This window comes from Cuculus canorus, chromosome 1, assembly GCF_017976375.1.
Source record: "Cuculus canorus isolate bCucCan1 chromosome 1, bCucCan1.pri, whole genome shotgun sequence".
NCBI classification, from domain to species: Eukaryota; Metazoa; Chordata; class Aves; order Cuculiformes; family Cuculidae; genus Cuculus; species Cuculus canorus.
In genome coordinates this window covers 44,612,397-44,637,186 of record NC_071401.1, presented here as the reverse complement: position 1 = coordinate 44,637,186, position 24,790 = coordinate 44,612,397, and the positions used below count along the sequence as shown (strand labels likewise).

Below are 24,790 nucleotides of genomic sequence, written 5' to 3'. Positions count from 1 at the left end.
CTTGAGAAGGAAAGGATCTCAAAAACTATTTTACTTTACACATTCATAGAATGGTCTAAGTTGGAAGGGACCTTAACTATCATGCAGTTTCAACCCCCTGCCATGGGTAGGGACACCTTCCACTTGATCAGCTTGCTCAAAGACTCATCCAACTTGGCCTTGAACACTTCCAGGGATGAGGCATCCACGACCTTCAGGCACGAAAGGGAAGACACTGGCATGGCTTAGTCGAGACCTGACTTCATCCCTACACAATCTGGCAGTGTCTCTATACACGTCCCAGGTTCCCTGTCCCTGCTTGCACTGCCTGTGCAGTTCCTTCTTTTTTAGTTTAACCACCAGCTCTTGACTCAGACACACCGATTTCTTCCCTTTCCTGCCTGGTTTTCCTACATATGGGGACTGAGTGCTCTTGTGCCTTGTGGAAATCTTCCTTAAATATTTTCCAGCTCTGTTCCGCTCCCTTGTTTCGGAGGTCTATGTCCCACAGGGTTCTGTCTAGTAATTTCTTGAAGAGCTGGAAATCTGCTTTCCTGAAATTAAACTGGTTAAACTAAAAAGAAGGAACTGCACAGGCAGTGCAAGCAGGGACAGGAAACCTGGGACGTGTATAGAGACGCTGCCCAGTTGTGTAAGGATGAAGTGAGGAAGGCCAAGGCGCAGCTGGAGCTTAACTTAGCAAGGGAAGTTAAGACCAACAAGAAGGGCTTTTACAGGTACATCAATCAAAAGAAGAAGATCAAAGAGAACGTACCCCCACTGATAACTGGAAATGAGGCTGAGGTACTCAACAACTTTTTTGCCTCAGTCTTCACTGATAACTGCTCTCCTCGCCCCTCCCGGGTCATGGGACAGCAAGATGGTGACCAGGGGGGTAGACCCCCTCCCACAGTAGAGGAGGATCAGGTTCATGAACACCGGAGGAACCTGAACATATGTAAGTCCGTGGGACCTGTTGAGATACATCCCAGAGTCCTGAGGGAATTGGCAGATGTGGTTGCCAAGCCACTCTCCATGATCTTTGAAAAGTCATGGCAGTCAGGGGAAGACCCCGGTGACTGGAAAAACGGTAACATTGTCTCGATTTTTAAAAAGGGTAGAAAAGACAACCCTGAGAACTACTGACCTGTCAGCTTCACCTCTGTGCCTGGGAAGATCATGGAACAGATCCTCCTAGAAGCTATGCTAAAGCACATGGAGGGCAGGGAGGTGATTAATGGCAGCCGGCATGGCTTCACCAGGGGCAAGTCCTGTCTGACCAACTTGGTGGCTTTCTATGATGGAGTAACCACAGCAGTGGACACAGGTAAACCAATGGATGTGATCTATCTAGACTTCTGTAAAGTCTAGACACAGTACCACGCAACATCCTTCTCTCTAAATTGGAGAGATATGGATTTGATGGGTGAGTGGTAATGTGGATAAGAAACTAGTTGGATGGTCATATTCAGAGAGTAGTTGTCAATGGCTCAAAGTCCAGATGGAGATCCATGACAAGTGGTGTCCCTCAGGGGTCCGTACAGGGACTAGTGCTGTTTAATATCTTCATCAATGATATTGACAGCGAGATTGAGTGCACCCTCAGCAGGTTTGCAGATGACACCAAGCTGAGTGGTGTAGGTGCCACACCGGAAGTACAGGATGTCATCCAGTGGGACCTGGACAGACTGGAGAAGTGGGCCTGTGAGAACTTCATGAGGTTCAACACGGCCAGGTATAAGGTGCTGCACTTGGGTCAGGGTAATCCCCATTTTCAGTACACAACGGGGCATGACATGCTTGAGAGGAGCCCTGCAGAGAAGGACTTGGGGGTGCTGGTCGATGAGAAGCTCGACATGAGCCAGCAATGTGCGCTTGTCAGCCCGGAAGGCCAACAATATCCTGGGCTGCATCAAAAGAAGCATGGCCAGCAGACTGAGGAGACTCTGCTTCCTCTGGACTTGCTCTAACTGATCCATGTCTTTGCTTTGCTGAGGACTCCAGAAATGAATACAGTGCTCCAGATGAAGTCTTATGAGAGCAGGGTAGAAGGACAGAATCACCTCCCTTGCCTGCTAGTTACACTTCTCATCCACCAGGTGATGGGTGGTTACAGCTCCGTGACATCATGTCCATGATTTCCCAGAAGAACAGGTCTGGAGATGCTCCTCCCGGAGCAGGCAGGAGTGACAGACGTCAAGGCTGGCACCTGCGCTGCCAGTCCTGAAGAGGCCCTACCTGCTTGTCCCACATCCCACCAAACCCTAAACGATGCAAGCGCAGATGAAGTTTGACTTTAGGGTGCAGCCTTCAGATTATAGAATACAATTAAGGTAGGTATTACCTTAATACAATTAAGGTAAGCAAAGTGACCCTGTGGAAAAACATCCAGAAAAAGTACTTGAATCGCTAAATACCGTGTTTAATCAAAAGCTGGTTTGGTGGTGTCACACCCCAGACCCATGAGCCACATGCTCACATGCTTACATGCTAGGCCTGACTGTGGGGTGGGGGGGATCGTTTATCTGTGCGGCAATAGAGAGGCCAACAAGGTCGCTCTCAAGGCAAAAATCAAAAGCAATATTTATTCTGGCTCCAGCAAACATGAACAGACCAAAATACTGGGGTGCACGGCTGAGATATGGGGGTGCAGCTTCCCAAAGTTACAGGAAACAGATCCCAACCTGTTCAGATCCCAATCTGGTTCCTGAACCCAGCCAAGGTCACTCGGATCCAATCTGACACACACACTGTAAGGCAACAGGAGAGAGACAGTGAGAAAGGAAGAGAGAGAGAGAAGGGAAAAAGAAATGGGATGGGAACATGCAGTTGCTGCAGCAGCTTCTTCCAGGCTGCGTAGTCCTAGCTGCTCCAATCAAAGTGATGGTCAAGAGAGAGCGTGGGAGTGAGAGCCCGGCATGGTTCCTTGCAAGTTACATATATGTATATATATATATAAAAATACATATAAAGCCTGTCTGACCCTCATCAGCATGTGTTGGGGTGGTCTTGCCACATGTCTTTAGTGAGGGTCCTGATCTTGAGCCCAGCCAGGCGAGGAAGAGCGGTTCTTGCTCCTGCACCTTTCCTCCATTGAGCCCGGCACCACAGATGAGGGCCTCAGACGATATCCAAAGCTCCATCCTTGGGGAGGTTTGCTGCTACACCACCTCCGCTGTTTGTTGCTGGCACCACAAAACAAGCACACAAATGGCCAGCCTTCAGACAAAATGTTTAAGGCAAAGAAAGAAGCAAAGTCGGGCTTTACTAGTGGGTTTACCTCAGCTGGCTGCCAGGCGCTCAACAAGCTGCTCTGTCACTCCCCCTCCATCAACAGGGCAGGGGGGGAAGATCTGATAGCAAGCTCATGGGTCAAAATAAGGACAAGGAGATCACTCACCAAAATACCATTACTGACACAACAGACTAGACTTTGGGGCAATTAATTTAATTTATTGTCAATTAAACAGAATAGGATAATGAGAAATAAGAACTAAACTAAAAATCTTCCTTCTTCCTGGGCTTAACCTCACCCCTGAATTCTCTGCCTCCTCTCTGTGAGCAGCACAGGGGCATGGGGAACAAGGGCTGTGGTCACTTCATCACACATTGTCTCTGCTGCACCTGCCTCCTCAAGGGAAGGACTTTGCATGCTCTTCTCCTGCTCCAGCTCAGAGTCCCTTCTATGGGAGACAGCCCCCCATGAACTCCTCCAATATGGATCTTTCCCCCAGGCTGCAGTTCTTCACAAAATGCTCCAGCATGGGTCCCTTCCACGTGGTGCAGTCCTTCAGGAACAGACTTCTCCCGCGTGGGTCACCCTCAGGATCACGATCTTGACAGCAAACCTGATCCTCTCTCCATGGGTCCGCAGGTCCTGCTAGGAATCTGCTCCAGCGTGGGCTTCCCACAGAGTTACAGCCTCCTTCAGGCATCCCCCTGCACCAACATGGACCTGCATGGGCTGCAGGGAGGCAGCCTGCCTCATCATGCGCCACAGCGGCATTCTGCTCTGGCGCCTGGAGCATCTGCTCCGCATCCTTCTTCACTGACCTTGCGGTCTGTAGAGTTGTTTCTCTCACATATTCTCATTCCTCTCTCTGGCTGCTTTTGAGTAGCATTTTTTTATCCCCCTCTTAAATATGTTATCCCAGAGATGTTATCACTGACACTGATGGGCTCAGCCTCGGCTAGTGGTGGGTCCATCTTGGAGCCAGCTGGCATTGGCTTTATTGGACACAGGGGAAGCTTCTAGCAGCTTCTGTCAAAAGCCACCCCTGCAGCCCTCCTGCCCTCCCAAAACCTTACCACATAAACAACTGTGCATTTTATGACTTGACACATGTCTCTGACTAAGAATACCAATAAAAAGTGTTCTTAGGTGTGGAATATGAAAAGCAGAATAGATATCTTCATGATTTAGAGTATGGATTTATTTGGGGTTCTATTTGACAGTTAAGTCTATTTAAACCAAAAAGCTAAAAGCCATTGTCGCATTAGTATCTTCCCTTTTGCTCCTAGCATTAGGGATCATTGTGTTAGAAGGTGATCCAGCTGGAAAAAGAAGTACACTGCCCACTGTTCCTCTGAGCTGTTTTCATCTCTCTTTCCTCATCCCAGCTGTTGTATGGCCCCAGACCTGGAGGTGTTTGGGCAGGAGTGCCTGGAGAATGAGACTGTCTGTTTTCACAGAATCACCAGGTTGGAAAGGACCCACTGGATCATTCATCACAGCGAGTACTTAAGTTGGCTTACAGCAATTGTCATATCACAGCTGCAACAATGCTACAGAAAACAGTTTGGTAGGATCCATGTAGTCATAAATATCATAGGCTCTGTGGCTGGATTTTCCCCTTTGGATCTTGAAAGCTGTGCCATGACAAATAGGAAATGTATGCATAGTGCCAAAAGAGTCTAAAAGTATATTTGGTACATATTTGGGCTGTGTAACTTTGATTACACTTGTTTGTTTCTTCCCTATGATCCAGGACATCAAGATGACAGGAAGAGAGTTTCTTGAACTAGATTCTCCACAGCAAAGACTATATTTGGAGTGGATGGAAGTCATACAAAAGTTCAATGAGCTTCCTAAAGCAGACCAGTATATGCTGGTGAAATAAATGAAGATAAGTGCATCAAACATTTCAAGACTATTGGGGGCTTATAGAATTATAGAATGATCTAGGTTGGAAGGGACCTTTACAGGTCATCCAGCCCCACTCCTCTGCGGAAGCAGGGACACCTTCCTTTGGGTCAGGTTGCTCTGAGCCCCATCCAACCTGACCGTGAAAGTTTCCAGGGATGGGGCCTCCACTACCTACCTGGGCAGCCTGTTCCAGTGTTTCACTACCCTCATTGTAAAAAATTTCTGCCTTACATCCAGTCTAAATATACCCTCCCTTAGTATAAAAACATTACTCCTTGTGCTGTCACAACAGGCCTTGATAAATAGTCTGTCCCTATCTTTCCTGCAGGCCCCCTTTAAGTATGGGAAGGCTGCAGTTAAGATATCCCTGAAGCTTTCTCTTCTCCAGGCTGAACAAACCCAACTCTTTCAACCTGTCTTCATAGGAGAGGTACTCAAGCCCTCAGATCATTTTCTCTTCCCATACTTTCGTATTGCAAATCTTCTTTGCAGTTATAGAAGTATTTAATTGTGAAGATGCTGATTATTGTCCAGAACAGAAAATTTGCTTTGCATTTTTTAAAATACGTTCCTTTCACTGTTATCTCTGGTCCTGCTCAGCTGCTTTCTGGCATGTGGTTCCCAGTGCTTCAGGTTTTGGGATGGCTGGTCAGCCCTGACTGGCTCTGAGCATTCCTACAGTCCTCTGCTAGAGCTAACCTGTTTTCTACAAAACTGAAGTATCAGAGAGCATAAGGCAGATACTCTCGTGACCCTGCAGGAGTCATCTCGTGTCCTGCAGGGCTGGCCTAGCGTCAGAACTGAGTGAGCATCAACCTGCTAGTTTCTGCTTTTCATTCCGTGCTGTTTCAGGAAGGTGAGACTGAGGTGGCCAGGTGGTAGTGGAGTAGTCAGCCGGAGCCATGCAGGCTCATCAACAGGGTTCTGTGCTGCACAAAACCAGCTAAATGCCTCTGGGCCTCTCAAACAACCTTTTGTGTTTTGTGATACTGCATTTCACTGTCAAACTTTACTGACTGTGAACTGGTTCTGTTAGGAACCATTTGCATATGTGTATCGCCTTGGATAAAGTTTATATAAATAAGAGTAACAGGAAGCTTTTTTAATTTCAATTGGACTAAATTGCTGACTAAACACAGGTGAGAAAGAACACCACCAAGGGTTTATCCCTCCTGTTACAGTTAGTGGTGCAGCTTTGTGTAGGATCTCCTGCGCCCACATTCAACTTGCAACATTTCTTCTCCAGAAGAGCTGGGGACCTGGAGTGGGGGCAGATACCTCAGTGGTGCTGTGGTAGTATCTTCATAGAAACTGTGGGACCTAGGGACTGCTGGGCCTTGGAAAAAACATAGCTGCCAGGGGCGTGCACCTTTATTTGAAACTGCCCTGGCAGATTTTTAAGTTTGTACAGCCAGAGCGGAGGGAAGCATCCTGGAGTCAGGCTGAGAGAGTTCCTGTTCCCCAAAGCTCTACGGAGCTAGTATTTACACAGACAAACAAACAAACAAAGCCCCAAAACATCTCCCTAGGCGCTCCCCTCCCCCAAAAAAACCCCAAAATTTCAAACAACAACAATAACAACAAAAAAAACCACAAAAAAATCCCTTCCATCCTCCCTTTCTTTCCTTTCATGCAGTGTAGCCATTCTATACATCAGTAACTCCGAGTGGATGCTGCTCGCTCTGGGCATTTTAATGTGCTTTGATTTGGACTCTCAAATACACTGCTGAACTTTAATCTCTGTCCCCTGCACCTATGTATATGCAGGCATGCTTTTCACTGCCTGTAAAGATGCCGACAGAATGAAATGGCTGGTTTGCAGGAACTATGCTGGGGATGTTCTGTGAATGGCATCCAGTATGGGGAAAACAGAGATTTGAAAAGCAAATAGGCCTATTTCTTGTAAAAACAAAGCACAAAACCCCAAAACAGAACTCCTAAATAAAGGCAAGAGAGGTATCTGATCAGTCAAGTTCTTTTGCTATACAGAATCAGAATTATTAGTAGCTTATTTCCATGTCTGAGAATCTGATAGGTACTGAGAATGAGAATATTTTCCTATTCAACAGCTGGTGTCATTGATGTCGGATGATTTTAGTGTTTGAGGTTTTGCAGAATTAGCATCTATATCACTGAAAATTTTTCTATGATTTTTCAGTGTTTAGTGTTACTCTAAGCATTAGAATGTGGAAGAGTATTAAATAGGTGGACTTTTAAACATCATGTATTTCAGTTGCTAAATGGTTTAGAGATTGTCACATTTGATAATTTAGCAAATAAATGTGACATTTGACCTAGCATAAATTTCGTGACCGGTTAAACATTTTACTTCCTTTATGGCTTCGGCTGTAAGTTCAACTTATGTTTATTAAAATGCATTTTTAAAATGCATCATGATAATATTGGCACAGCCTCAGAATCAGAGTGCCTCCCAGTTAATTGCTTTGCCTGGCAATAGTTGTCATTTGGGGAATTTTACATTTGTGGAAACCTAGAGCAAATAGTTGCATCCACTGATAACTGCCTATGCCAGGTATAGCACTAATGATAACACATCACTTCCTTTTGTGAGTCAAGTGAAATAAATCACAAACTGCTCAGCAGGCCTATAACTTTCCCACTCCCTCTCCAGTATTACCCACTGTGATAGAATGTACTCACTTGAGAACTGTTTGTCAAAATATTAAGTGCTGACTGTCTCTGACCAGACCTTGTTCTGTTCTGCCTTCACTATATTACAGATTGCAACAGGAAGAGCTGCTCAAAACCGTGTGTTGAAAACAGGATAGATAACAGAATCCAATCTCTGTGTTATCAGGGCAGAAATAGAAGCTCCAGTTCTGTAAGCCACTGTGTTGGACATCTGTAGCCTTTATGTAGTGTAACCTTCTAGCAAGACAGGATCTCAAATGCACGTGTTCTATGCATTCAAGGAAGGCTTGCAGCCCTTCAGCCTATGGAATCACCTCAAATGACCTGCCAGTGGCTGCCAAGATCTTTATTGCAAGACGTCAGTTGCCATAGTTGTCCCACCTGATCTGTGGGGGACCGAATTTGATGGTTTCCATTAACCATTATTTAGAAAAAAATAATTTACAAGAGGCTTCTCAGCCTTTCTATCACCTCATTCCTGAGGTGTCTGTAAACTAAGGTGTATAGCCAAGGTTACTGTACTGGTTGCTTTTGAAAGATGTGACCTTCCATTTTACATCAGTGAGAGATTTACTTCTTTTACCTCTAACTGCAGGACGTTCAAAAGGGAGTTGCAGCACTGAGTAAACCAAACTTTTTTACAATTCTTGATTGTTGAAGCAACTTTCCTTCTTCCACAAGAACCTTTATAAATACATACTTCTTCACAGCAAATGCAAACATATGTGGCTTAGAGCAAATAAGTTCTTCAGGAACATCTTACAAATCAGTAGTGCTTCCTTCCTGTATGCTTTGCTAATGGCTGTTATTCCCCTTCTTTCAACAGCAGCAGTGTATGATGGTTTGTGTGCGTGAGTTCTAATTTTCAGGTGAAAATCTCACTATCTATCCCTTTTTTTCAAAAGTACACTAGAGGAAATTTTCCTCTCTGCAGAATGGTGATCTTGAACTGCTGTGGTCTTGGAAAAAACTCAGCTTGTAAAACAGCATTTGAAAAAGATTAATGTGTTGAGTAGTAGTGAGTTCTTCAAGTTGAGCATTAAAGGAGATACATGTGTAATGATGTTTATACAACAATTTCCATTATGCATCACTAATATTTAGCATTTTTCACCCAAAGTCATGTTAAAGTGTCTGCAACAAAGCAGTTCTGTTCCCTCTAGCTGTATGATTTCATTTGAAGGCTGACTTTCTTCATGGCTTGGAATAAGTTTGTTGTGTATTTTTTCCAAAACGAAGAGTCCTCCTTTCAAAATTTCTTGCATACCTCTACAGCTCAACCGTTCCTGCCAAATGCCTGTTTCCATGTTGTTGAATGTAACTCATCAAGTGATGTGGTGGAGCTATGTGGATATTGACAGTGCAATATTCCCTGTTGTGCAGGTGAGCTGAACTGCGAGGTCTGTGCTGTGGTCAGACAAGGATTAATAGGGGCTATTGTGGGTGGTCTCTACCCTGACTCTCCCCATGCAAGCCTTGCAGCCAGGTAGCCTATTGTTAACCTACAATTTGTTGGTCAAATCTTCAGTTCTCTGTGTAAGTTTTGTGGGATTTTTAGTCTATGCACACCTGTCTTCTTGCAGGCTTTTAGTACAGGGAAAGGGATTTACATTTGTGTCATCTAACAGCAAGGCAAATTCCTACAAGCTACAGCAAGCTTTCATAGTGAAATAAGATCTGCCAACTGATCCACTATCAAGCACTAGTGTTTAACTGGAACCTTACAAGTTACTCATGATGTGCCTGGGTTTGTGAAATTGTGTCTGTGATTGATAGATTGCCGCTAAGTGCTGTTTGGCTGGATGGACAAGACCTCACTGATCCTGGGCACTGCCCAGAAGCCAAACTCCCTGCGAAGTGGAATCCTGAGGATTCAGTCAGGGCACAGTGAGGTGATAGAGAGAAGTCAGTACATGGTAAGGGTGGTTTATAGCATTTATCCAGAGAGGTTAGTACTTCCAAGTGAATTTAACTTAGGAGATGAAGGAGAGAGTGAATAGCTACCTAAATGGTTTTAATAACTTTAATGTTAAATATTGACAGTTAAATTGAATGGGGGAAAAACATAGGTTTCTGCTACTGTTTGTGTTGTTTAGGTATTCTTCATCTCCCTTACCAGGGAAAGAAAATCTATGGTGCTCCTGGCTCACAACTGCTCAGCCTATCTTTAGAGAGGTGAGTTTGTGTACGTTTATAGATTCTAGCTGGAGTATACCTTAACACTAAACATCATAGAATATATACCAAAATGCTGCTGCAGTAGATGAACACCAGAATAAGGGATCCTGAGGAGTTACAAGAATGCCTTGAATAAGTAACCATAATAAACATAGAAAGAAGTTGTTGCTTGCTATGTTTTTTTAATAGAAAACCAAAGTCAGGACTCTACCCTGGCATCTTTCCAGTTCAAGTTAAGTTTTTCATTACATCCAGGTTAGTGTGTACACCTGAATGGCAGCTTTATAAAGACAGGTGGGTATTTTGGGAAATGAGGGACAAAACCCCTTTATATTGTCTGCTTAGTGTTTGGCTGTAAGGTGATGCTACATCTTTTAGAAGCTGTATAAATACGTATTACTGAAAAAGGTTTTCTTCTTCATGTCAGCCATGGTGATTTAAAAAGGGGGAGGAAGGAAATGAAGGCAAAGGCTTTTCTAGAGATTCCTCAAAATCTTAGTCTTTTAACTTCCTTCCATTCTGCCAGAACAATTTGTCACACAATTAGCCCACTTAGGTTATTACAAGGGTTGCTTTCTACACTGTAGAGAATGCTGTTGTCACATAACAATTGGGAGTGATACTCATGTCATACTTCCCAACACATTTGTAGAGTGACAAAAAAAAAAAAAAAAGCCTAAAAATCAGTTTTTATATTGGTATCAGTCTTTTCCTGAAATCAGGACCTGTCTGGAGGCTGTGGCTGGTGCTGTTACTGAGCTACCTCAGCTACCTCTAGGTTTAAGGTCTGTGGTCTGGAGTAATTCACTCATGCATCACGCTTTTCTTCCCTGTTGGTGACTGTATGTTCTAGAGCAACAGGAATTGCTAATTGCTCTGCTGCCTGAGCTGTCTTGAGTGTATTCTGCAATTTGAGACCTAAATCAAGATTTTTTTCTACAGAAGCAATCATCTCAGCCTCAGGCATGGTCTTCCCTGCAAAGCCTGTATGATTCTTGGTCAACAATCATATACATGTCGATAAAGTTCTAGTATCCCCTGAGATGCATTTATTAGTGAGAATTAAGAATTCAGCATTGAGACTTTTACTCAGCTTGGTTTATAACTTATGCTCTAGCACAGACAAAAATGTATTAAAAGGAGTTTTATCGTGTTTATCTCCTTTTTTTCCTAACATTTGTTTTTTAAAACAGGACCATCCTGCACTCTGTTTCTCTACAACGAGGAGTAGCACCCTGATTTGTACAGAGAAGCAGCAAAACCAGACCAACTCTGCCATGGCCTTTAGGTAAAGATAGTTTAGTTTTCCTTAATTCAAAGTGTTGCTGTATCCTGTTATGTTCTAATACTGGCCTGCATCTTAACAGACATCTTGGCCATACCTTCATCACCCCCACTTTGGCAATTCTCACGGAGCCAGTATTTCACGAGACAGTGAATTGTGGTATCTCCAGAAGTCATCAGACTTTAACCAACAGATATGGTAAGAAAAACAAAATAAAGCTATTAATTTCCAATAGTATCTTTAAGAATGAAATCAAATGGCTCAGTGATTATTGCAAGCATTTAACAAGATATAGTTAAGATGTTGTAAACAGATTGTAGTGCTTTTTACAGTGTGAGATTCAAAGCCATCTTCCACTCCATGTACTGTTTTCATTTTGATATCAATTCAGGTGCTAATTATTCTCAGATTAATGAAACTCCACACTCTGCTATTTAATATGACTTGGACAAACTCCATTTTTTTAGCTATTAATTCCTTGTTTCAACTTAGTATTCTTCCAAATCTTTAGTTTCTAGCCTTTGTGTCTTTCTGAGATGGAAAACTACCTCCTGCTTCCTTGAGTTCCTTTTTAGATATTAATTTCTTGTTCCACCTTAAGGTGGAAGCTGAAGATTGTATGTAACAAGAGGAAGAAAAAAATAACATTCCTGGATGGTTTTTCATAAGCTGCAAAAAGCAGTATTTGTTTCCAGCATAAGAGATTAACACACAAATTGAAAATATGTATTTTTAAGTGTTCAGTCTGGGTCACATCAAAGATCAGCTCTGCGTTCCTCAGGCCACACAGGTGCTGTGTTGAAAAAAAAAGGAGACTTTTCAATTGTATGCTGCATACTTCTTGAACAACTGGGGCAAAAGGGGTTCTCCAAAGTTAAGGAAAAAAGGCTGAAACTGTTCCTCAGTTCTGCAGGACAGTGAGATACTGTCAGCAGGTTCCACATGCAAGGGCAGAGGTACCCACACAGGCATCTGGGAATGCTCCTTCCATTCTCCATTTTATACACTGGGTACAACACACCTTGTACAGCTCTCTGGAAGTCCAAGGACAAGTTTCCATCAGTTCCTGGGCTCCTATCAACTGCCATGAATTCCCTGCAAACACCACCTCCCCATTAAGAAGTCTGAGTTAGAACAGGTTTTAGCTATTTCCAGCTCTTGGCATCTGGTCATGAGCAAAGGCAGAATTACCTTTCCACATCTGCATATCCCATTTAAATTGGGTTTTTAAAAATCAGTAAATTTACAAAAGGCCCGTGTGTTTTGCACAAGACCTCTTGTATTTCAAAGGGAAAACTGTTAACAGTTATGACAAGTAGCATGAGAAATCTGGTAACGTGGAAGCACCAAGCTGCATCAAGTGTTGGAATGCAGGTCCCTACATTTACTTTGACAGCACCTCTCCAAGCAGCTAGAGGCTGCGGAAACACCAATTTGGTTTTTCCTCCCAGATGCTGCTAAGCTCTCCAGAGGAAAGACAAGTTAATTTAGAATGCTAATGAGAGTCACGACACCGGAATCAAACTGTAGAGGACTGACAGAGAGCTGTGTGAAACTGTTTCTAATTTAAATGCTGAATAGTCTTCAAGTGGCTGTGGGGTGGGGAAATGCTGGAAAATGAAGGTAGTGTAGCCCTGCAGTTTAGTTCTGTGGTACATAGAGCTTGACAAACATACTTCAGTGCTGAACAGGGCATTTCCTACAACTGAAGGTCAAAACGGAAGAGCACACCAGTATACTTTAAGGGTCGCAAGCAATGTTTTTTGTGAAATGTTCCTTTTATCAAGCTTGAAATAATTCCATTTCACTGCAATGCCTGGATGCTAGAAAATCAGCACACAATCATAAACTGCTTGCTGCAGATAAAACACTTAAGAGAACAGAAATTAAAGATTACAGGACATGGCTCACTCTGGAGCAATGTTTTGTCCTTTCAGCACACTCAAACCTCTGGCTACACTGCAGTGTTTGGCGTGGAAAAAAACAATCTGATGAAAGATGACGGTTTAACAGCATATTATTAACCAGCTGTCAAACTTATGAACCTGAAAGTAGCACAGAAAGGAAGAAGATGCCAATAGACCATGGAAGTGTTTATGCAAGTATTCGACTCCTCCGTGGTTTATTGATTAAACATATCCACATTAATAAAATGTTAAAAAAGAAAACCAACTGTAGAACACAAGGAGTGGTGACTTTCAGATGTGTAACTCTTCGGTTCAAGGAATAGAGCCTTCATTTTGTCCTCACCACAAACTTAACTTGAGAGAGAGAGAGATAAGAACATTTCTCCTGCATACCCTGACCCACTTTATCTCATTTGCCAACAGATGACCCACACAGACGGCAGCAACAGCATTTTCTTCCCCTTTCTGTTTTCCCATTTTTGTATAACAAACCACTTAATTAAAGCAAGGAGACAAAAACACATTTGAGCGCATAAATTGAAAGATGAACAAATCTGCTTTTATTATGACCTTGTATTCTTATCTGGATGGCACATAATTACAAAGAAACAATAACAATATATTTTCAAGTATTAAGTTATATCATTTCAAGGCTTCTACTTCAAAAAAGCTACATTAATAATACACCATACGGATTGTACAGTCAGTTAGAATTTCAAATCACTTCCTCCCTTCTATTTGGTTTAAATATGATTCAGTAGGCACTAGAAATGCCTGCAGCCACTTACTTTCTTGGGACTTGACCTTGCTCTGGTGTAATCATTCTGCATGTCAGAAAATCAGCTGATCTCAGACACGGTTCACAGGTAGTTTCATGGCTAGAGTCATATGCAGGTTCACAACAAAGACTAGAAGTACAACTATGGCCCAGGCCTCTACCGTTTAGCAATGATGCAAAAATAAAGCAAGCATATTTAACTGTAAAAATACATCTGCACCGAAATAACAGTTAAAATGGCATTGTAACATCACATACTTGCTACATTACCGTCTCTCTTATCTTCAAAACAAAGCAGGTTCTGAAGCCTAAGCTAGGTAGGTTGAACTTAGGTTGACTCTGACCGGATTATTTCCATTTTGCACATCAGTCAGCATGGCTCAGTATGGTTAACTCCAGATTCCTGTGGCACTGGTGTAACCCATCAGTTACAGCAGGATTACACAATTTAAGACAAACTTTCAACAGTCTGGCTAATGCCCCCACAGAGGGGTAAGGTGACACATATCCCACTACGTCTCTTTTGTGCTGGCAATATACCCTGAGCAGATGGAATTCTACATACAGTGGAGTAAAACCCGTTTGATAGGGTAGTCTTTCAAAAAAACCACCCTGGATGACAGTAAACAATCCCATTCAACCTTTTTTTTTTAAACCAAAGACAGCAAAAGCCCTGTTACCTCTTTATTCTCATTTCTTATACTACCTTTTAAAATAAAGCAGGAAATGTGGCCAGCAGCTGGTCCCGTCTCTTCTGCCCCAACACAGCTGAATCCACTTTAGCATAAAGAAAAACAAGGATGCTAAATACACACATACTTTATCACACAGTGATGTTTCACAAAGAAGAATCAAACTCCTTCTATAGCAATGAAGACTGGATAGGGTCTAGCATCAATAAAGGCATTAAATGACTGAGAGAAAACGCTTTCCCCTTCTACTTAGCCTTAAACACAAAATTTAAGACTTTAAGAAACAAGACTTCAAAAGTGCTAAAGGGAATCTTTTTGATTTAAAGAAGTTAATAAATTAAGTGGTGTAGGAAAGTTGATTCTTTGTGAAACCTCACTTTACATATTATCATTTTCACAATCCTTCTTCCCCAACTGACATAAACAGCCTAAACACAATTATACAACTGAAAAAACAACCCACTCATCTTTTGTGATGGGGAGAAACACTGACTAGTGCAAGAAAATACACACTATTGTTTGTCAAACTATTTTTCTTTCCAACCTAGTTAATTACAAAACATTTTTCAAATCATTAGCCTCAAGAGACATATTTACTCAGCTTCCAACTGTGCTTAATTATATAAAGTTATAGACTTCTGGGTACTCTAAGAGGCTAAATGAAGAATTCTACAGTAAAATTAAGCACATGCATATACATGCAATGTCTTTAAAATGTAAAGCTACTTTGGAGTAATGCAGAAATTTCAATATGCACGGGCAGAGAGATTACTTATGGGAAGCTAAAGTAATGAGCTACTTCGATGCACTGCATTCTTCAAACAGCAATTCTCCTTAAGAGATCCATGCAAAAGAAGTGACTCCTCTACATCAGGATTCCACCGTACAGATATAACCAGTATTAAGGTTCTGTTTAACCAGGGAAAACTCCACATTGTGATTTCAAAGAAGCTAGAGAAGGGCTTTTTTAAGGTACTGTGCACCCCTAACACTAGACAGTATTTTAAACCAACAGGTCACAAGTTCTTTTTTTCTCCATTTAAAAATCAATTTACTGACAGTTTTGGGGCAGTCCTCTATGATAAAAGGCTGTGTCACATTCCCCCTTATTAGCGTATTTTCCCCTTTTCCCTCATCAGATACTTGGTTTAAAAGAAAATTCTTATTTCAAATGGCTTAAGTGTTTAGTTTTAAATCCAAAATATAGCTCAAGTATTGGCTGCTATGTGTGTATTTCATTTAAAAAAGGAAAAGAGGAAAACACCTAGTAAGAATGATTTGAATGTAGTTTTCGCTGTTAGTTATCATTTTGGCAGAGCAGGCCCAGGACCAGAGCAATCATTTCCTGAACCAGTTGTTACAAGGGACTGGCAAAACCAAAGCAAGCTGTCTGATACCACATTATGGGAATATATGGATCCTTACCAGGTTGCGAGGTGGAAAACGACTGTTCTTTAACCCCTACACAACGGAGCCTGGCAGGGCAAGCACCTAAAAGAGAAACTGTCAGAGAAGTTTTAATAGTAATGTATAACTGAGATGCAGCACAATTTCATATGCATGCTTTCTTTTGCCGATCATTGCTATTTTCTCAAGTCTGTCCAGTGACGACGTCTTAACGAAGCTTTTGGTATGGTTTTCTAGGCAAGCATTTTCATCTCCTTGGGACAGGCAGGCTAGACATTATCTGACTCAAGACCGGGCAGGCAGTGTTCTCTCTACTGGCAACTGCGAAGCGGAACCGAGCGCACCTTCAGGGGTGCAATCTTTTCACCCACGTGCTGCGAGCAGGCTCTGGCTCACCTCTGCGTGGCTGTGACGCTTTGCACGATACTTATTGTTTTGCTTATTGGTTTGCACGACACTTATTGATTTGCACGATACTCATCGCGCGGCTCACGCGGCTCTGCTCAACTCTTAGGCTCGGAAAACTCCCGTCCACACGCCAAACGTTCAGGACCTTGAACCAAGGCCACCGTCTGGCCCCCAACGAGACATTCTCTTTGCGAGCACCAGGCTCCCTTTCCTCCGCATCTCCCCCAGCACCACCCCACAACCCCCGTCCTTTTCCTTCGCTTCACCGCACCATCGCCTCGCCTCGAGGCCCCCCGGGGGCCGCGCCCCCCACCAGTCCTTGCAGGAGGGCTCTCCACCCTACATTTTGAAGGAGGCGGCCGCTCGCCGCGCGCAGACGGAGCACAACTCCACCGACACCTGATCCCGCTCCACGTGGAGGCAGATCCCGCCGGGAGCCGCCCACTCCTCCTCTTGCGGGCCGCGGGGCCGGGTGCTGGGCAGGGCGTAGTCGTGGTCGCCGCTGTCTCCGCCGGCCTCCGGGAAGAGCCCCGCCAGGCGGCCCAGCAGCCGGCCCAGCGCGCTCTGGTTGGCCAGCACGGCGCGCAGATAGGCGCTCTCCCTCCGCAGCTCGCGCAGGCGGCGGCTCAGCCCGCGGTTGCGGTCCCGCAGCTGCCGGTTCTCGGCAGCCAGGCCCTGCAGGCGGTTCTCCAGACCCAGCACGTACTGCCGCCTCTTCTGCTGCTTCTCCTTCTGCTTCTTCTTCTTCAGCCGCGGCGTCGCCTCCGCGCTCAGCTCCGGCCTCGCCGCCTCCAGCAGGTCTCCAAGCTCCAGCCCCGGGAACCAGTCCTCTTGCTCCCACGCCTCCGGAGGCCCCACGCCCGCTTCCGCCGCCGCCTCCTCCCGCCTCGGCTGCTGCGGCTTGGCCCGAGCGGGGCTCGCATCCCCGTCGCCGCCGTCCCGCCCTCTCGGGGCCGACCCCGCGCCGGAGAGCGGCCAGGAGGCCCCGGAGGGGCTCGCCCCGCCCGAGGATGCGGCCAGCAGCTGCGCTAGGCTGTGCCGCATGGCGGGGCCCGGCGCGGCTGAGGGCGGCGGCGCGGGGGATGGTGGGAAGGGGGGTGGGGCGTGAGGGGTGCCGAGCGGCTGCGCGCGGGGGGCAGTGGGAGTACGGGTGGGCGGGGAGAGTTGGGGTTGGACGGGGGGAGGGGGTATAGGGTTGGGGGAGGGTAGGTGTAGGGAGGCTGGGGGAGGAGGGGGTGGAGTTGGGGGGGTGTAGGGGTGGGGAGGTGGGGTTTGAATGCGGGGGGCTAGATGGGGGGGAGGTGTGTGTAGGTGTAGGTGTAGGATGTAGGTGGAAGGAGGGGGGTGAGGAGGTTGTGGGGGGTTGTAGGTGGGAGGGGGGTGGTGGAGTGTAGGTATAGGTGCGAAAAAAGAAATCATTTGTTAAAAGTTTGAATTAACTGAAATATAGAATTCTGAATTATGATAATGAGTTCCCGGAATTAACCTTACTATGATAATGAGTTCCAGGGACTAATCTTACTAACCCTACCCACTTCTTGGAAAAGTCATGACTATGTATGTTAGCATCATGCATATGTATAACACGGCACAATAAAGATGTCTCGGATCTGACACGTGGTGTGCAAGCTTGGAGCAGAGATCCGCCTTACACCCTGTACACAGCCGCGTACCTGCACCTAACTCTGCCTTTGGTGTCGTTACTCCTCGAGTCAGGTGAGGGGTGAGTTTAGGCGTGGGGGGGTGAGGAGATGTGGGGGAGTGTGTAGGTGGGAGGGGGGTGGTGTGTGGGTGGTGTAGATGTAGGGGGGTGGAAGTGGGGGATGAGGAGATTGTGGAGGGGTGGTGTAAGGAGGACTGTAGGTGGGAGTGGGTGGATGGGTAGTGAGGGGGCAAGGAAGTTTTGGGGGGGAGGTGATAGGGGGTAAGAGGGTGAAGAGTGGGTGTAGGGGTCAGGTGGGGGGGTGAGGAGGTTGGGGGGGGAGTGAGGGGAAGGCGGGTGTCTGGGGGGGTGAGTATGGGGAGAGGTTGTTTCTCTTCTTTATTCCTAACTTGTGTCACAATCACATTTTTTATTTCCCCATTGTCCATTTCATTGGAAGAAGGGAATGGCTTGCACGTGGTTTTATCACAAAATTAAACCCATCCAAAATTTTCTCTCATAGCAAAAATTTCATGCAAGAAAAGCAAGAGGATCCTGCTTGTAGATGAAAAAAAATTGGACTGGGAATGCATTGGATATGGGAGATCAACACTGCCCAGGATGATTTTCTCCTTAATTTTTCCAGGTCAGACTACAATGTCTGTAGTTTCCTGGGTCTTCCCTGACACCCTTATTGTAAACAGGAAGAATGCTGGTGAGTGTCCAGGCAGGGGGGAACTCTCCAGATTCCCAAGACATTCATGATGATTGAGAGGAGCCCTGCCATAACATCCACTAGCAAGTGCAAAAAGCAAAGTGCCGGCGCTGGAGTGGTGCATTTTTTCTGACTGACAGGTTGCCCCGAGGGCAAGTACGTGCTTTCAGTCTGGGGCCATCTCTCTGCGCCACAGAAATATGGCCTATACTCAGAGCAACATTAAAATCTGAAAGATGGACGACAGAGTCTGCTACACACCTTGGCTCCTCCTCGCCCTGCCTGAGTTTTCTCAGTTGCCCATTGCTGAGATTTCTTTTCCTTGCCTTTGTCTTTTCTTGCCTGGCTGGCTGTCACTCACCTCTTGGCAGCTTTGTTTTCTTTTTCAGTTACATTGGTTTTCCATTTCCTGTGATGAGCCTGGCAACCTTTCCATTCAACAGTATTGTTAGACAAGTAAAGCCATGGTCAACATGAATCAATTGTCCTCTTCAGCAAAGCTAGCTCATACTACCTTCCTTCCCTAGATGAGCTCTTCAGGTCTCTGCTTTCTGAAGTGACTGGAGGCACCTGCAATTGAAATTCAGAAGTTAACAGGTTGCAAGGACTTACCTGCCCAGTTGCTACCTTAGCTCTAAAAGGCAAATCTTTGCATGGGTTTGCTCAGGTCAGCTGAGCCAGTTCTGCTGGGATCACCACACAAAGTGTGATGGCATGTCTGCATTAGCCTTACTCTGTACTTCTGCAGAGCTGTTGGCTGGTGGATAACCAGTTGTCCCTGCGGTGCTGGCAGCAGTACAACCCTCTGAGATCGAAGAGGTTTTTTTTTGTCACACTGTTTGTGGTCCTCACATACCTTTGCTGCTTCTTCTACTGCCTCTGGTGCTGGTGACTCCTGATAACAATGTACTGTCAAGTTCAGTCACCTTCCCTGGTGCTGGCAACTACTCATGTGATGCACTGCCCAGTTCAGTCAGCTCCCCTGGTGATAGCAGATGATGCACTGTAAAGACCAGACAACTCCCCTGGTGCTGCTGAATCCTCCGACAATGGGTGCACTGCCCAGGCCAGTCAACTCCCTTGGCAGTAGTGACTCCTCGTGAACCGTTGTTGAGCTCATTCAGCTCCTTAGGTTTTGGTGGCTCCTCCGTCAACGCACTCAAGACCAGTCTGCTCCGCTGATGCTAGTGACTCCTTGGACAATGCACTGTCAAGGCTAGTCACCACCTCCTCAAAGATTTCCTCGCAGTTCTCAGCAACAATCTCCACCAACTGTGTCACCTGGATACAGCAAACTATTGTTTTCCATCCACATGGCTGAGAATGGGTCTACCAGCCTTTCCCACTCCTAGCCCTGGGGAGGGACAGGGAGGTGGCTTGAGGTGGAGGGATGTGGGGGTGTACCAGTTTTCTCTCTGAGTCCCACCTGGGCACTCTCTGCTTGGGACACCATCTCTCTCCAGGATGAGGACCTCCTGGCCATTCTTGCTTACCTGGATGGGCTGGGGCAGTGTGGTGTCCTGGCAGCAGAGGGCTGCCAGGGTCTGGCCAGAGAGAACCTCCCTGTCATCAGAGCTCAATGACCCAGGTGCCTCTGCAGTGTCTGAGGTCCCTCCCCATGCAAAGGGCCAAGAGAGCCATCTCCTCTTCCTGCCAGTTCAGTCTGCTGCCAAGGAAAAGAGAGCACGAGGTGAGCACTCCCAGACCCTCTCAGTACTCTTCCCTCAGCACCAAGCACGTGGGAGAGGTGTTGCTTGGGAATGAGGAATACTGGAGCTCAGCTCTCTTCCCCTCACAGATCAATGGGGAGGGATGTGTCCTTTGGGAAGGGAAGCAGTAGCCCCAGTACAGCATGAGTGCCTGCCAGCAAGAGGAGGAGAGAAGGGCGGTCCTGCCCCCATGTTCTCCAAACTCATCGTTCAAATGGCCATGTCCAGCTTTGCTGCCAGAGGAGGTTGGAGGTGGCCGTTCTTCATAGAATTTTAGAATCACCAGGTTGGAAAGGACCTCAGATGGAGTCCAACCATTCCTATCTGCCACTAAACCATATCCTGAAATACCTCGTCTACCCATCTTTTAAATACCTATAGGGATGGTGACTCGAACACCTTCCTGGGCAGCCTGTTCCAGTGTCTGATGACCCTTTCAGTGAAGAATTATTTCCTAATGTCCCATCTGAACCCCCCTGGTGCGGCTTGATGCCATTGCCCCTTGTCCTATCAGCTGTCACTTGGAAAAAGACACCAGCACCCAGCTCTCCACAACTTCATTTCAAGTAGTTGTAGGCAGCAATAAAGTCTCCCCTGAACCTTCTCCAGGCTAAACAGCCCCAGTTCCCTCCGCCGCTCCTCATAAGACTTGTTTTCCAGCTCCTTCACCAGCTTTGTTGCTCTTCTCTTTACATGCTCCAGAGCCTCAACATACTTCTTATAGTGAGGAGCCCAGAACTGAACACCGTACTCAAGCTACTGCCTCACCAGTGCCAAGTACAGGGTCAGAATAACCTCCCTGGACCTGCTGGCCACGCTGTTTCTGATACAGCCAAGACACCATTGGCCTTCCTGGCCACCTGGGCACACTGCTAGCGCATGTTCAGTCAGCTGTCAATCAACACCCCCAGGTCCTTCTCCTCAAGGCAGCTTTCTAGCCACTCTTCCCCCAGTCTGTAGCACTGCACAGAGTTGTGCCCCAAGTGCAGGACCCGGCATTTGTCCTTGTTAAACCTCATGCCATTGGTCTCAGTCCAGTGGTCCAGCCCGTTCAGATCCCTTTGCAGAGCCTCCCTACCCTCCAGCAGATCAACACTTCCACCCAGCTTAGTGTCATCTGCAAACTTGCCATGGGTATATTCAATGCCTTCATTCAGGTCATTGATAAAGATATTAAACAGGACTGGACACAACACCGAGCTCTGTGGGACACCACTTTTGATCGGCCTCCAGCTGGATTTAGCTCCATTTACCACCACTCTTTGGGCCTGGCCATCGAGCCAGTTTTTAACCTAGCAGAGGGTGTGCCTGCCCAGGCTGGTGGCAGCCAGTTTCTTGAGCAGTTTCAGGACCAGCGTGCAAGAAATGCACTGCGCTCACTGAGCTGTCCCACAGGAGAAGCCTCCTTGGACCCTGGTCACGTGTGATAGGTGGAGAGAGATTGAACCCCACAGGACCCTCCCCTTTGCTTGGTCCCTGATGAGTTTTTCCAGGCTCCCAGTGCTTAGTGTCATCTCCTGGGCAAGGGGAAAAGAGTGGAAGGTGAGAAATTACTCATCTGATGCTGGGCTGGAGCAGCATCTCAGGGTGGAGTGGAGACAGGAGGGACACTCACAGCTTTGCGGCCCCTCAGCTTCTTCAGCAGCAGGTTGATGGAGGGCAGCTGGGTCATGAAGGCTCCCTGCACTCCTTCTGATGACCTGTGCACAGGGAAGGGGCAGAGAAAGACCTGTGTGAGACCCAAGCCACCTTTTCCTTCTCCTGCCAGCCCGCAGAGCCCTTTAAAGCTGCTGTGAAGCAGCCAGGTACTGCCTGGTAGCTGAGCGGAGAGCAGTGGCAGTGATGGGAACAAGGCTGGTCAGGCATTGGCAGGACACAGCTGGGCAAATCAGCTCTGCTGGCTCTGCCCGCTCAAGAGGTGCCCACAGCCATGGGGACACCTCTCCTTAGCTGGAGAGCAGGGTTTCCATATCATAGAGGTGTGCATGGAGCATCCCGCCGCGATTTGAGCCCAACCTCCCAGGTTGCAGTGCCAGACAGGGCTTACCGAAGGAGTGCGCTGACCCAGAGCTCCTTCAGCTGGCGGGAGCTGCAGAGAGAGAGGAGAAAGAGCCTGAGTGCCCCCTGCTCTGCAGCCTGCGGCCATCGGCGGGTGCTGGCAGTGCCTTGGCTGTGGCCAGGGTCACAGAGGCAGGAATGGAGCCCAGGATGGGAGAGGAGTGGAGAGAGGTGCTGCCCAGCCCTGCTGCAGAGCACAGAAGTGAGACTCACTGGAAAGTGATGACACAGAATCCGTAGGGCCAGCTGAGGATGAGGGATCTGGTGGCCTTGTCTTCCTCCTCTTGGGCAGCATCCCCGGGTGCCCACGCCCCTCTGCTCAGCACCCACAGCTGGTGTAGGGGCAGGCAGAGCTTCGTGTGCAGGATGGTGCCCCGCCTGCAGAGAGGAGCGTCAAGGAGTGATCGGGAGGTGGCCGAGCCTTCTGGCTCCCCTCTAGCATCCACCTGTCATGGGCACGGCCGAGGATGCATCCGGCACAAGGGTGCTAGGAGCCTGGGGCCATCTTCTTAGAAAGAATCTCTATGTGTACCTACCTCACACAGACAAGCTGTGAGTTTCTCCCCAGCTGTGAGTATTTCCCCAGAATACCTTTCTCTCCAGGTATTCTGGAATGATGATATTCTTCTCTTATGTGTTAACTATATTGCGATATCACTCCCTTGCCTGACAGCGCTCAAGAGCAATTTGCTTTGAGCCCTATAAAAAACATATCACCACCACCACCAAAAATTAAAATCCTGAAATCTGAAGTACTGAAGAACCTTGAAGGTGAACTCCTACAAGTTTTAATGGCAGATAAGGACAAGTGAAATAGAGGCAGTAATGCAGTTCACATAAACATGACAGTTACACAGGAGAAACATTATACTAACAGTTTTGATGTATAAATATGTATGCCATATAGATGGACGCTTTATTCTAGAATGAAAATATGTAATATAAAAGGCTGTTGATGTGAAGAAGCTTGACTCTTCGTGTTAAACCGTGCTGGCTTCTATGTTCAAGGTGTCTGAGTGACTGGAGGAAATTTGGGTTTTGCCTTTAAATATCTTGGAACATAGCCATTCAGGCTTCTATGGGGAAAGCTACAGAAGTTATAGGCAGGCCTCCTGATAAAAAAGAAGACGGCAGAGGATCACAGAGCACTGTTTTGCTATTAGCGGTGCCTGCAGGAGTTTGTTAGAGACGGCATAAAAGTTCTGACTCAACCATCAGAGACAGTCCATTGCTGCCTGGGTTTACTCATTCAAGAGAAACGAAGCCTTCCTCACTCTCTGTCTGTCTTTCCTTCTCTCTCTGTGTCTTTCTTTCTCTCTCTTTTAAACTTCAAATTCTGTGTCTTAACAGGCCAGCAACTTCAGGAGGAACTAGGATGTGAAAGCATCAGGAAGACAGCTGCAAAGTTCAGCGCTGCAGAACAATGGATATGTTGTGGACAATAGAATGATGAGTACAACTGAGTGCAGGGGCAGGATGCAGGGCATGGATTCCGTCTTCCTCAGTTTGGCTGGGATGTTGGCTAAACTCCAAGCTCAAGCAGACACAGTAGTACACCTGGATCTCATTTTGGTTCTTCATAAAAAAACACCCTTTTGTTCCTTGTAACTGCTGGGCAGTGCTTTGAAAATGGGACTGAAGTTTGATTGGTGTTAACCACAGTCCATAAAAATCATTGTTCTAAGAGCTTTAGAGCCAGGAATAAGGAGAGTAGGGTCCCTCACTCAACAAACATGGTCCTCAGCCAACGGGGCTCCTCAGGCACAGAGGAGCCACTGGACCCCAGCCAGTAAATTACCACACTTCAGATCCTATCAGGCTATAAAATGAGACCCCTGCCAGACACCCTCTTTGTGTGGTTCTTAGAGCAGTGGGTTCTAATAGGAAAAAACCTCCCCTTGGATCAGGATACTGGCCAAGATAACTCCTCCGGTCCTGAGTTCTCTCATCCTCCCTTCAGTATGTGATTATTTCTTCTGGATACGTTCTTGAGTGAGCCCTCACCCCTTGGGTGATTGATTCTGTCTTCTAGGTACTCTTGAGTGAGAGGTTTTTCTTCTGTGAGTGAGTGCTTTGGATCATCACTTCTGTGTTTTCTGATGCGATAAGATCATCTGCGACTGGTACACCGGACCTATAATCTGTTAAATGTTATCAGAGTGTTACTTGGTCCATCCTTTTCTTCTTTTTTGTCTGGTTGGTTTTATCCATTCAGTTTCAGTTTGAGTTACAGT

General features: G+C 46.3%; 2 protein-coding genes across 4 annotated transcripts; one reads left to right on the top strand and one right to left on the bottom strand.

Annotated features, from left to right (window-relative positions):
- The first annotated feature begins 8,701 nt into the window (after positions 1 to 8,701).
- Positions 8,702 to 13,689, top strand: LOC104062998 (uncharacterized). Of its 2 annotated transcripts, none has more exons than XM_054056061.1 (5): positions 8,702 to 9,160; positions 9,874 to 9,952; positions 11,149 to 11,243; positions 11,323 to 11,438; positions 13,571 to 13,689. In XM_054056061.1, exons 1-5 carry the CDS (start codon positions 9,123 to 9,125, stop codon positions 13,648 to 13,650), a joined length of 408 nt encoding a protein of 135 aa, XP_053912036.1. In that variant the 5' UTR covers positions 8,702 to 9,122; the 3' UTR covers positions 13,651 to 13,689. The 2 variants fall into 2 exon arrangements, with proteins under 2 accessions (XP_053912036.1, XP_053912037.1); XM_054056062.1 differs by lacking the exon at positions 13,571 to 13,689 and adding an exon at positions 13,178 to 13,249.
- An 872-nt stretch (positions 13,690 to 14,561) lies between these two features.
- Positions 14,562 to 17,521, bottom strand: CREBZF (CREB/ATF bZIP transcription factor). 2 transcript variants are annotated; one of them, XM_054056060.1, is made up of 3 exons: positions 16,776 to 17,521; positions 16,043 to 16,120; positions 14,562 to 14,702 (listed from the first exon to the last, which is right to left on the bottom strand). In XM_054056060.1, exons 1-2 carry the CDS (start codon positions 17,474 to 17,476, stop codon positions 16,072 to 16,074), a joined length of 750 nt encoding a protein of 249 aa, XP_053912035.1. In that variant the 5' UTR covers positions 17,477 to 17,521; the 3' UTR covers positions 14,562 to 14,702; positions 16,043 to 16,071. The 2 variants fall into 2 exon arrangements, with proteins under 2 accessions (XP_053912035.1, XP_053912034.1); XM_054056059.1 differs by lacking the exon at positions 14,562 to 14,702 and having other exon boundaries at positions 15,519 to 16,120.
- Positions 17,522 to 24,790: the final 7,269 nt, after the last annotated feature.

Bases quoted from the DNA above. Each gene is read 5' to 3' on its own strand.
- LOC104062998 (XM_054056061.1), top strand. From the start codon at position 9,123: ATGTGGATATTGACAGTGCAATATTCCCTGTTGTGCAG. The intron at 9,953-11,148 runs GTGAGTTTGTGT...TTTTTAAAACAG, and splicing joins CTCAGCCTATCTTTAGAGAG to GACCATCCTGCACTCTGTTT. The intron at 11,244-11,322 runs GTAAAGATAGTT...GCATCTTAACAG, and splicing joins AACTCTGCCATGGCCTTTAG to ACATCTTGGCCATACCTTCA.
- CREBZF (XM_054056060.1), bottom strand. From the start codon at position 17,476: ATGCGGCACAGCCTAGCGCAGCTGCTGGCCGCATCCTCGGGCGGGGCG. The intron at 16,121-16,775 runs GTAGGGTGGAGA...CTTCTCTGACAG, and splicing joins GCGGCCGCCTCCTTCAAAAT to TTTCTCTTTTAGGTGCTTGC.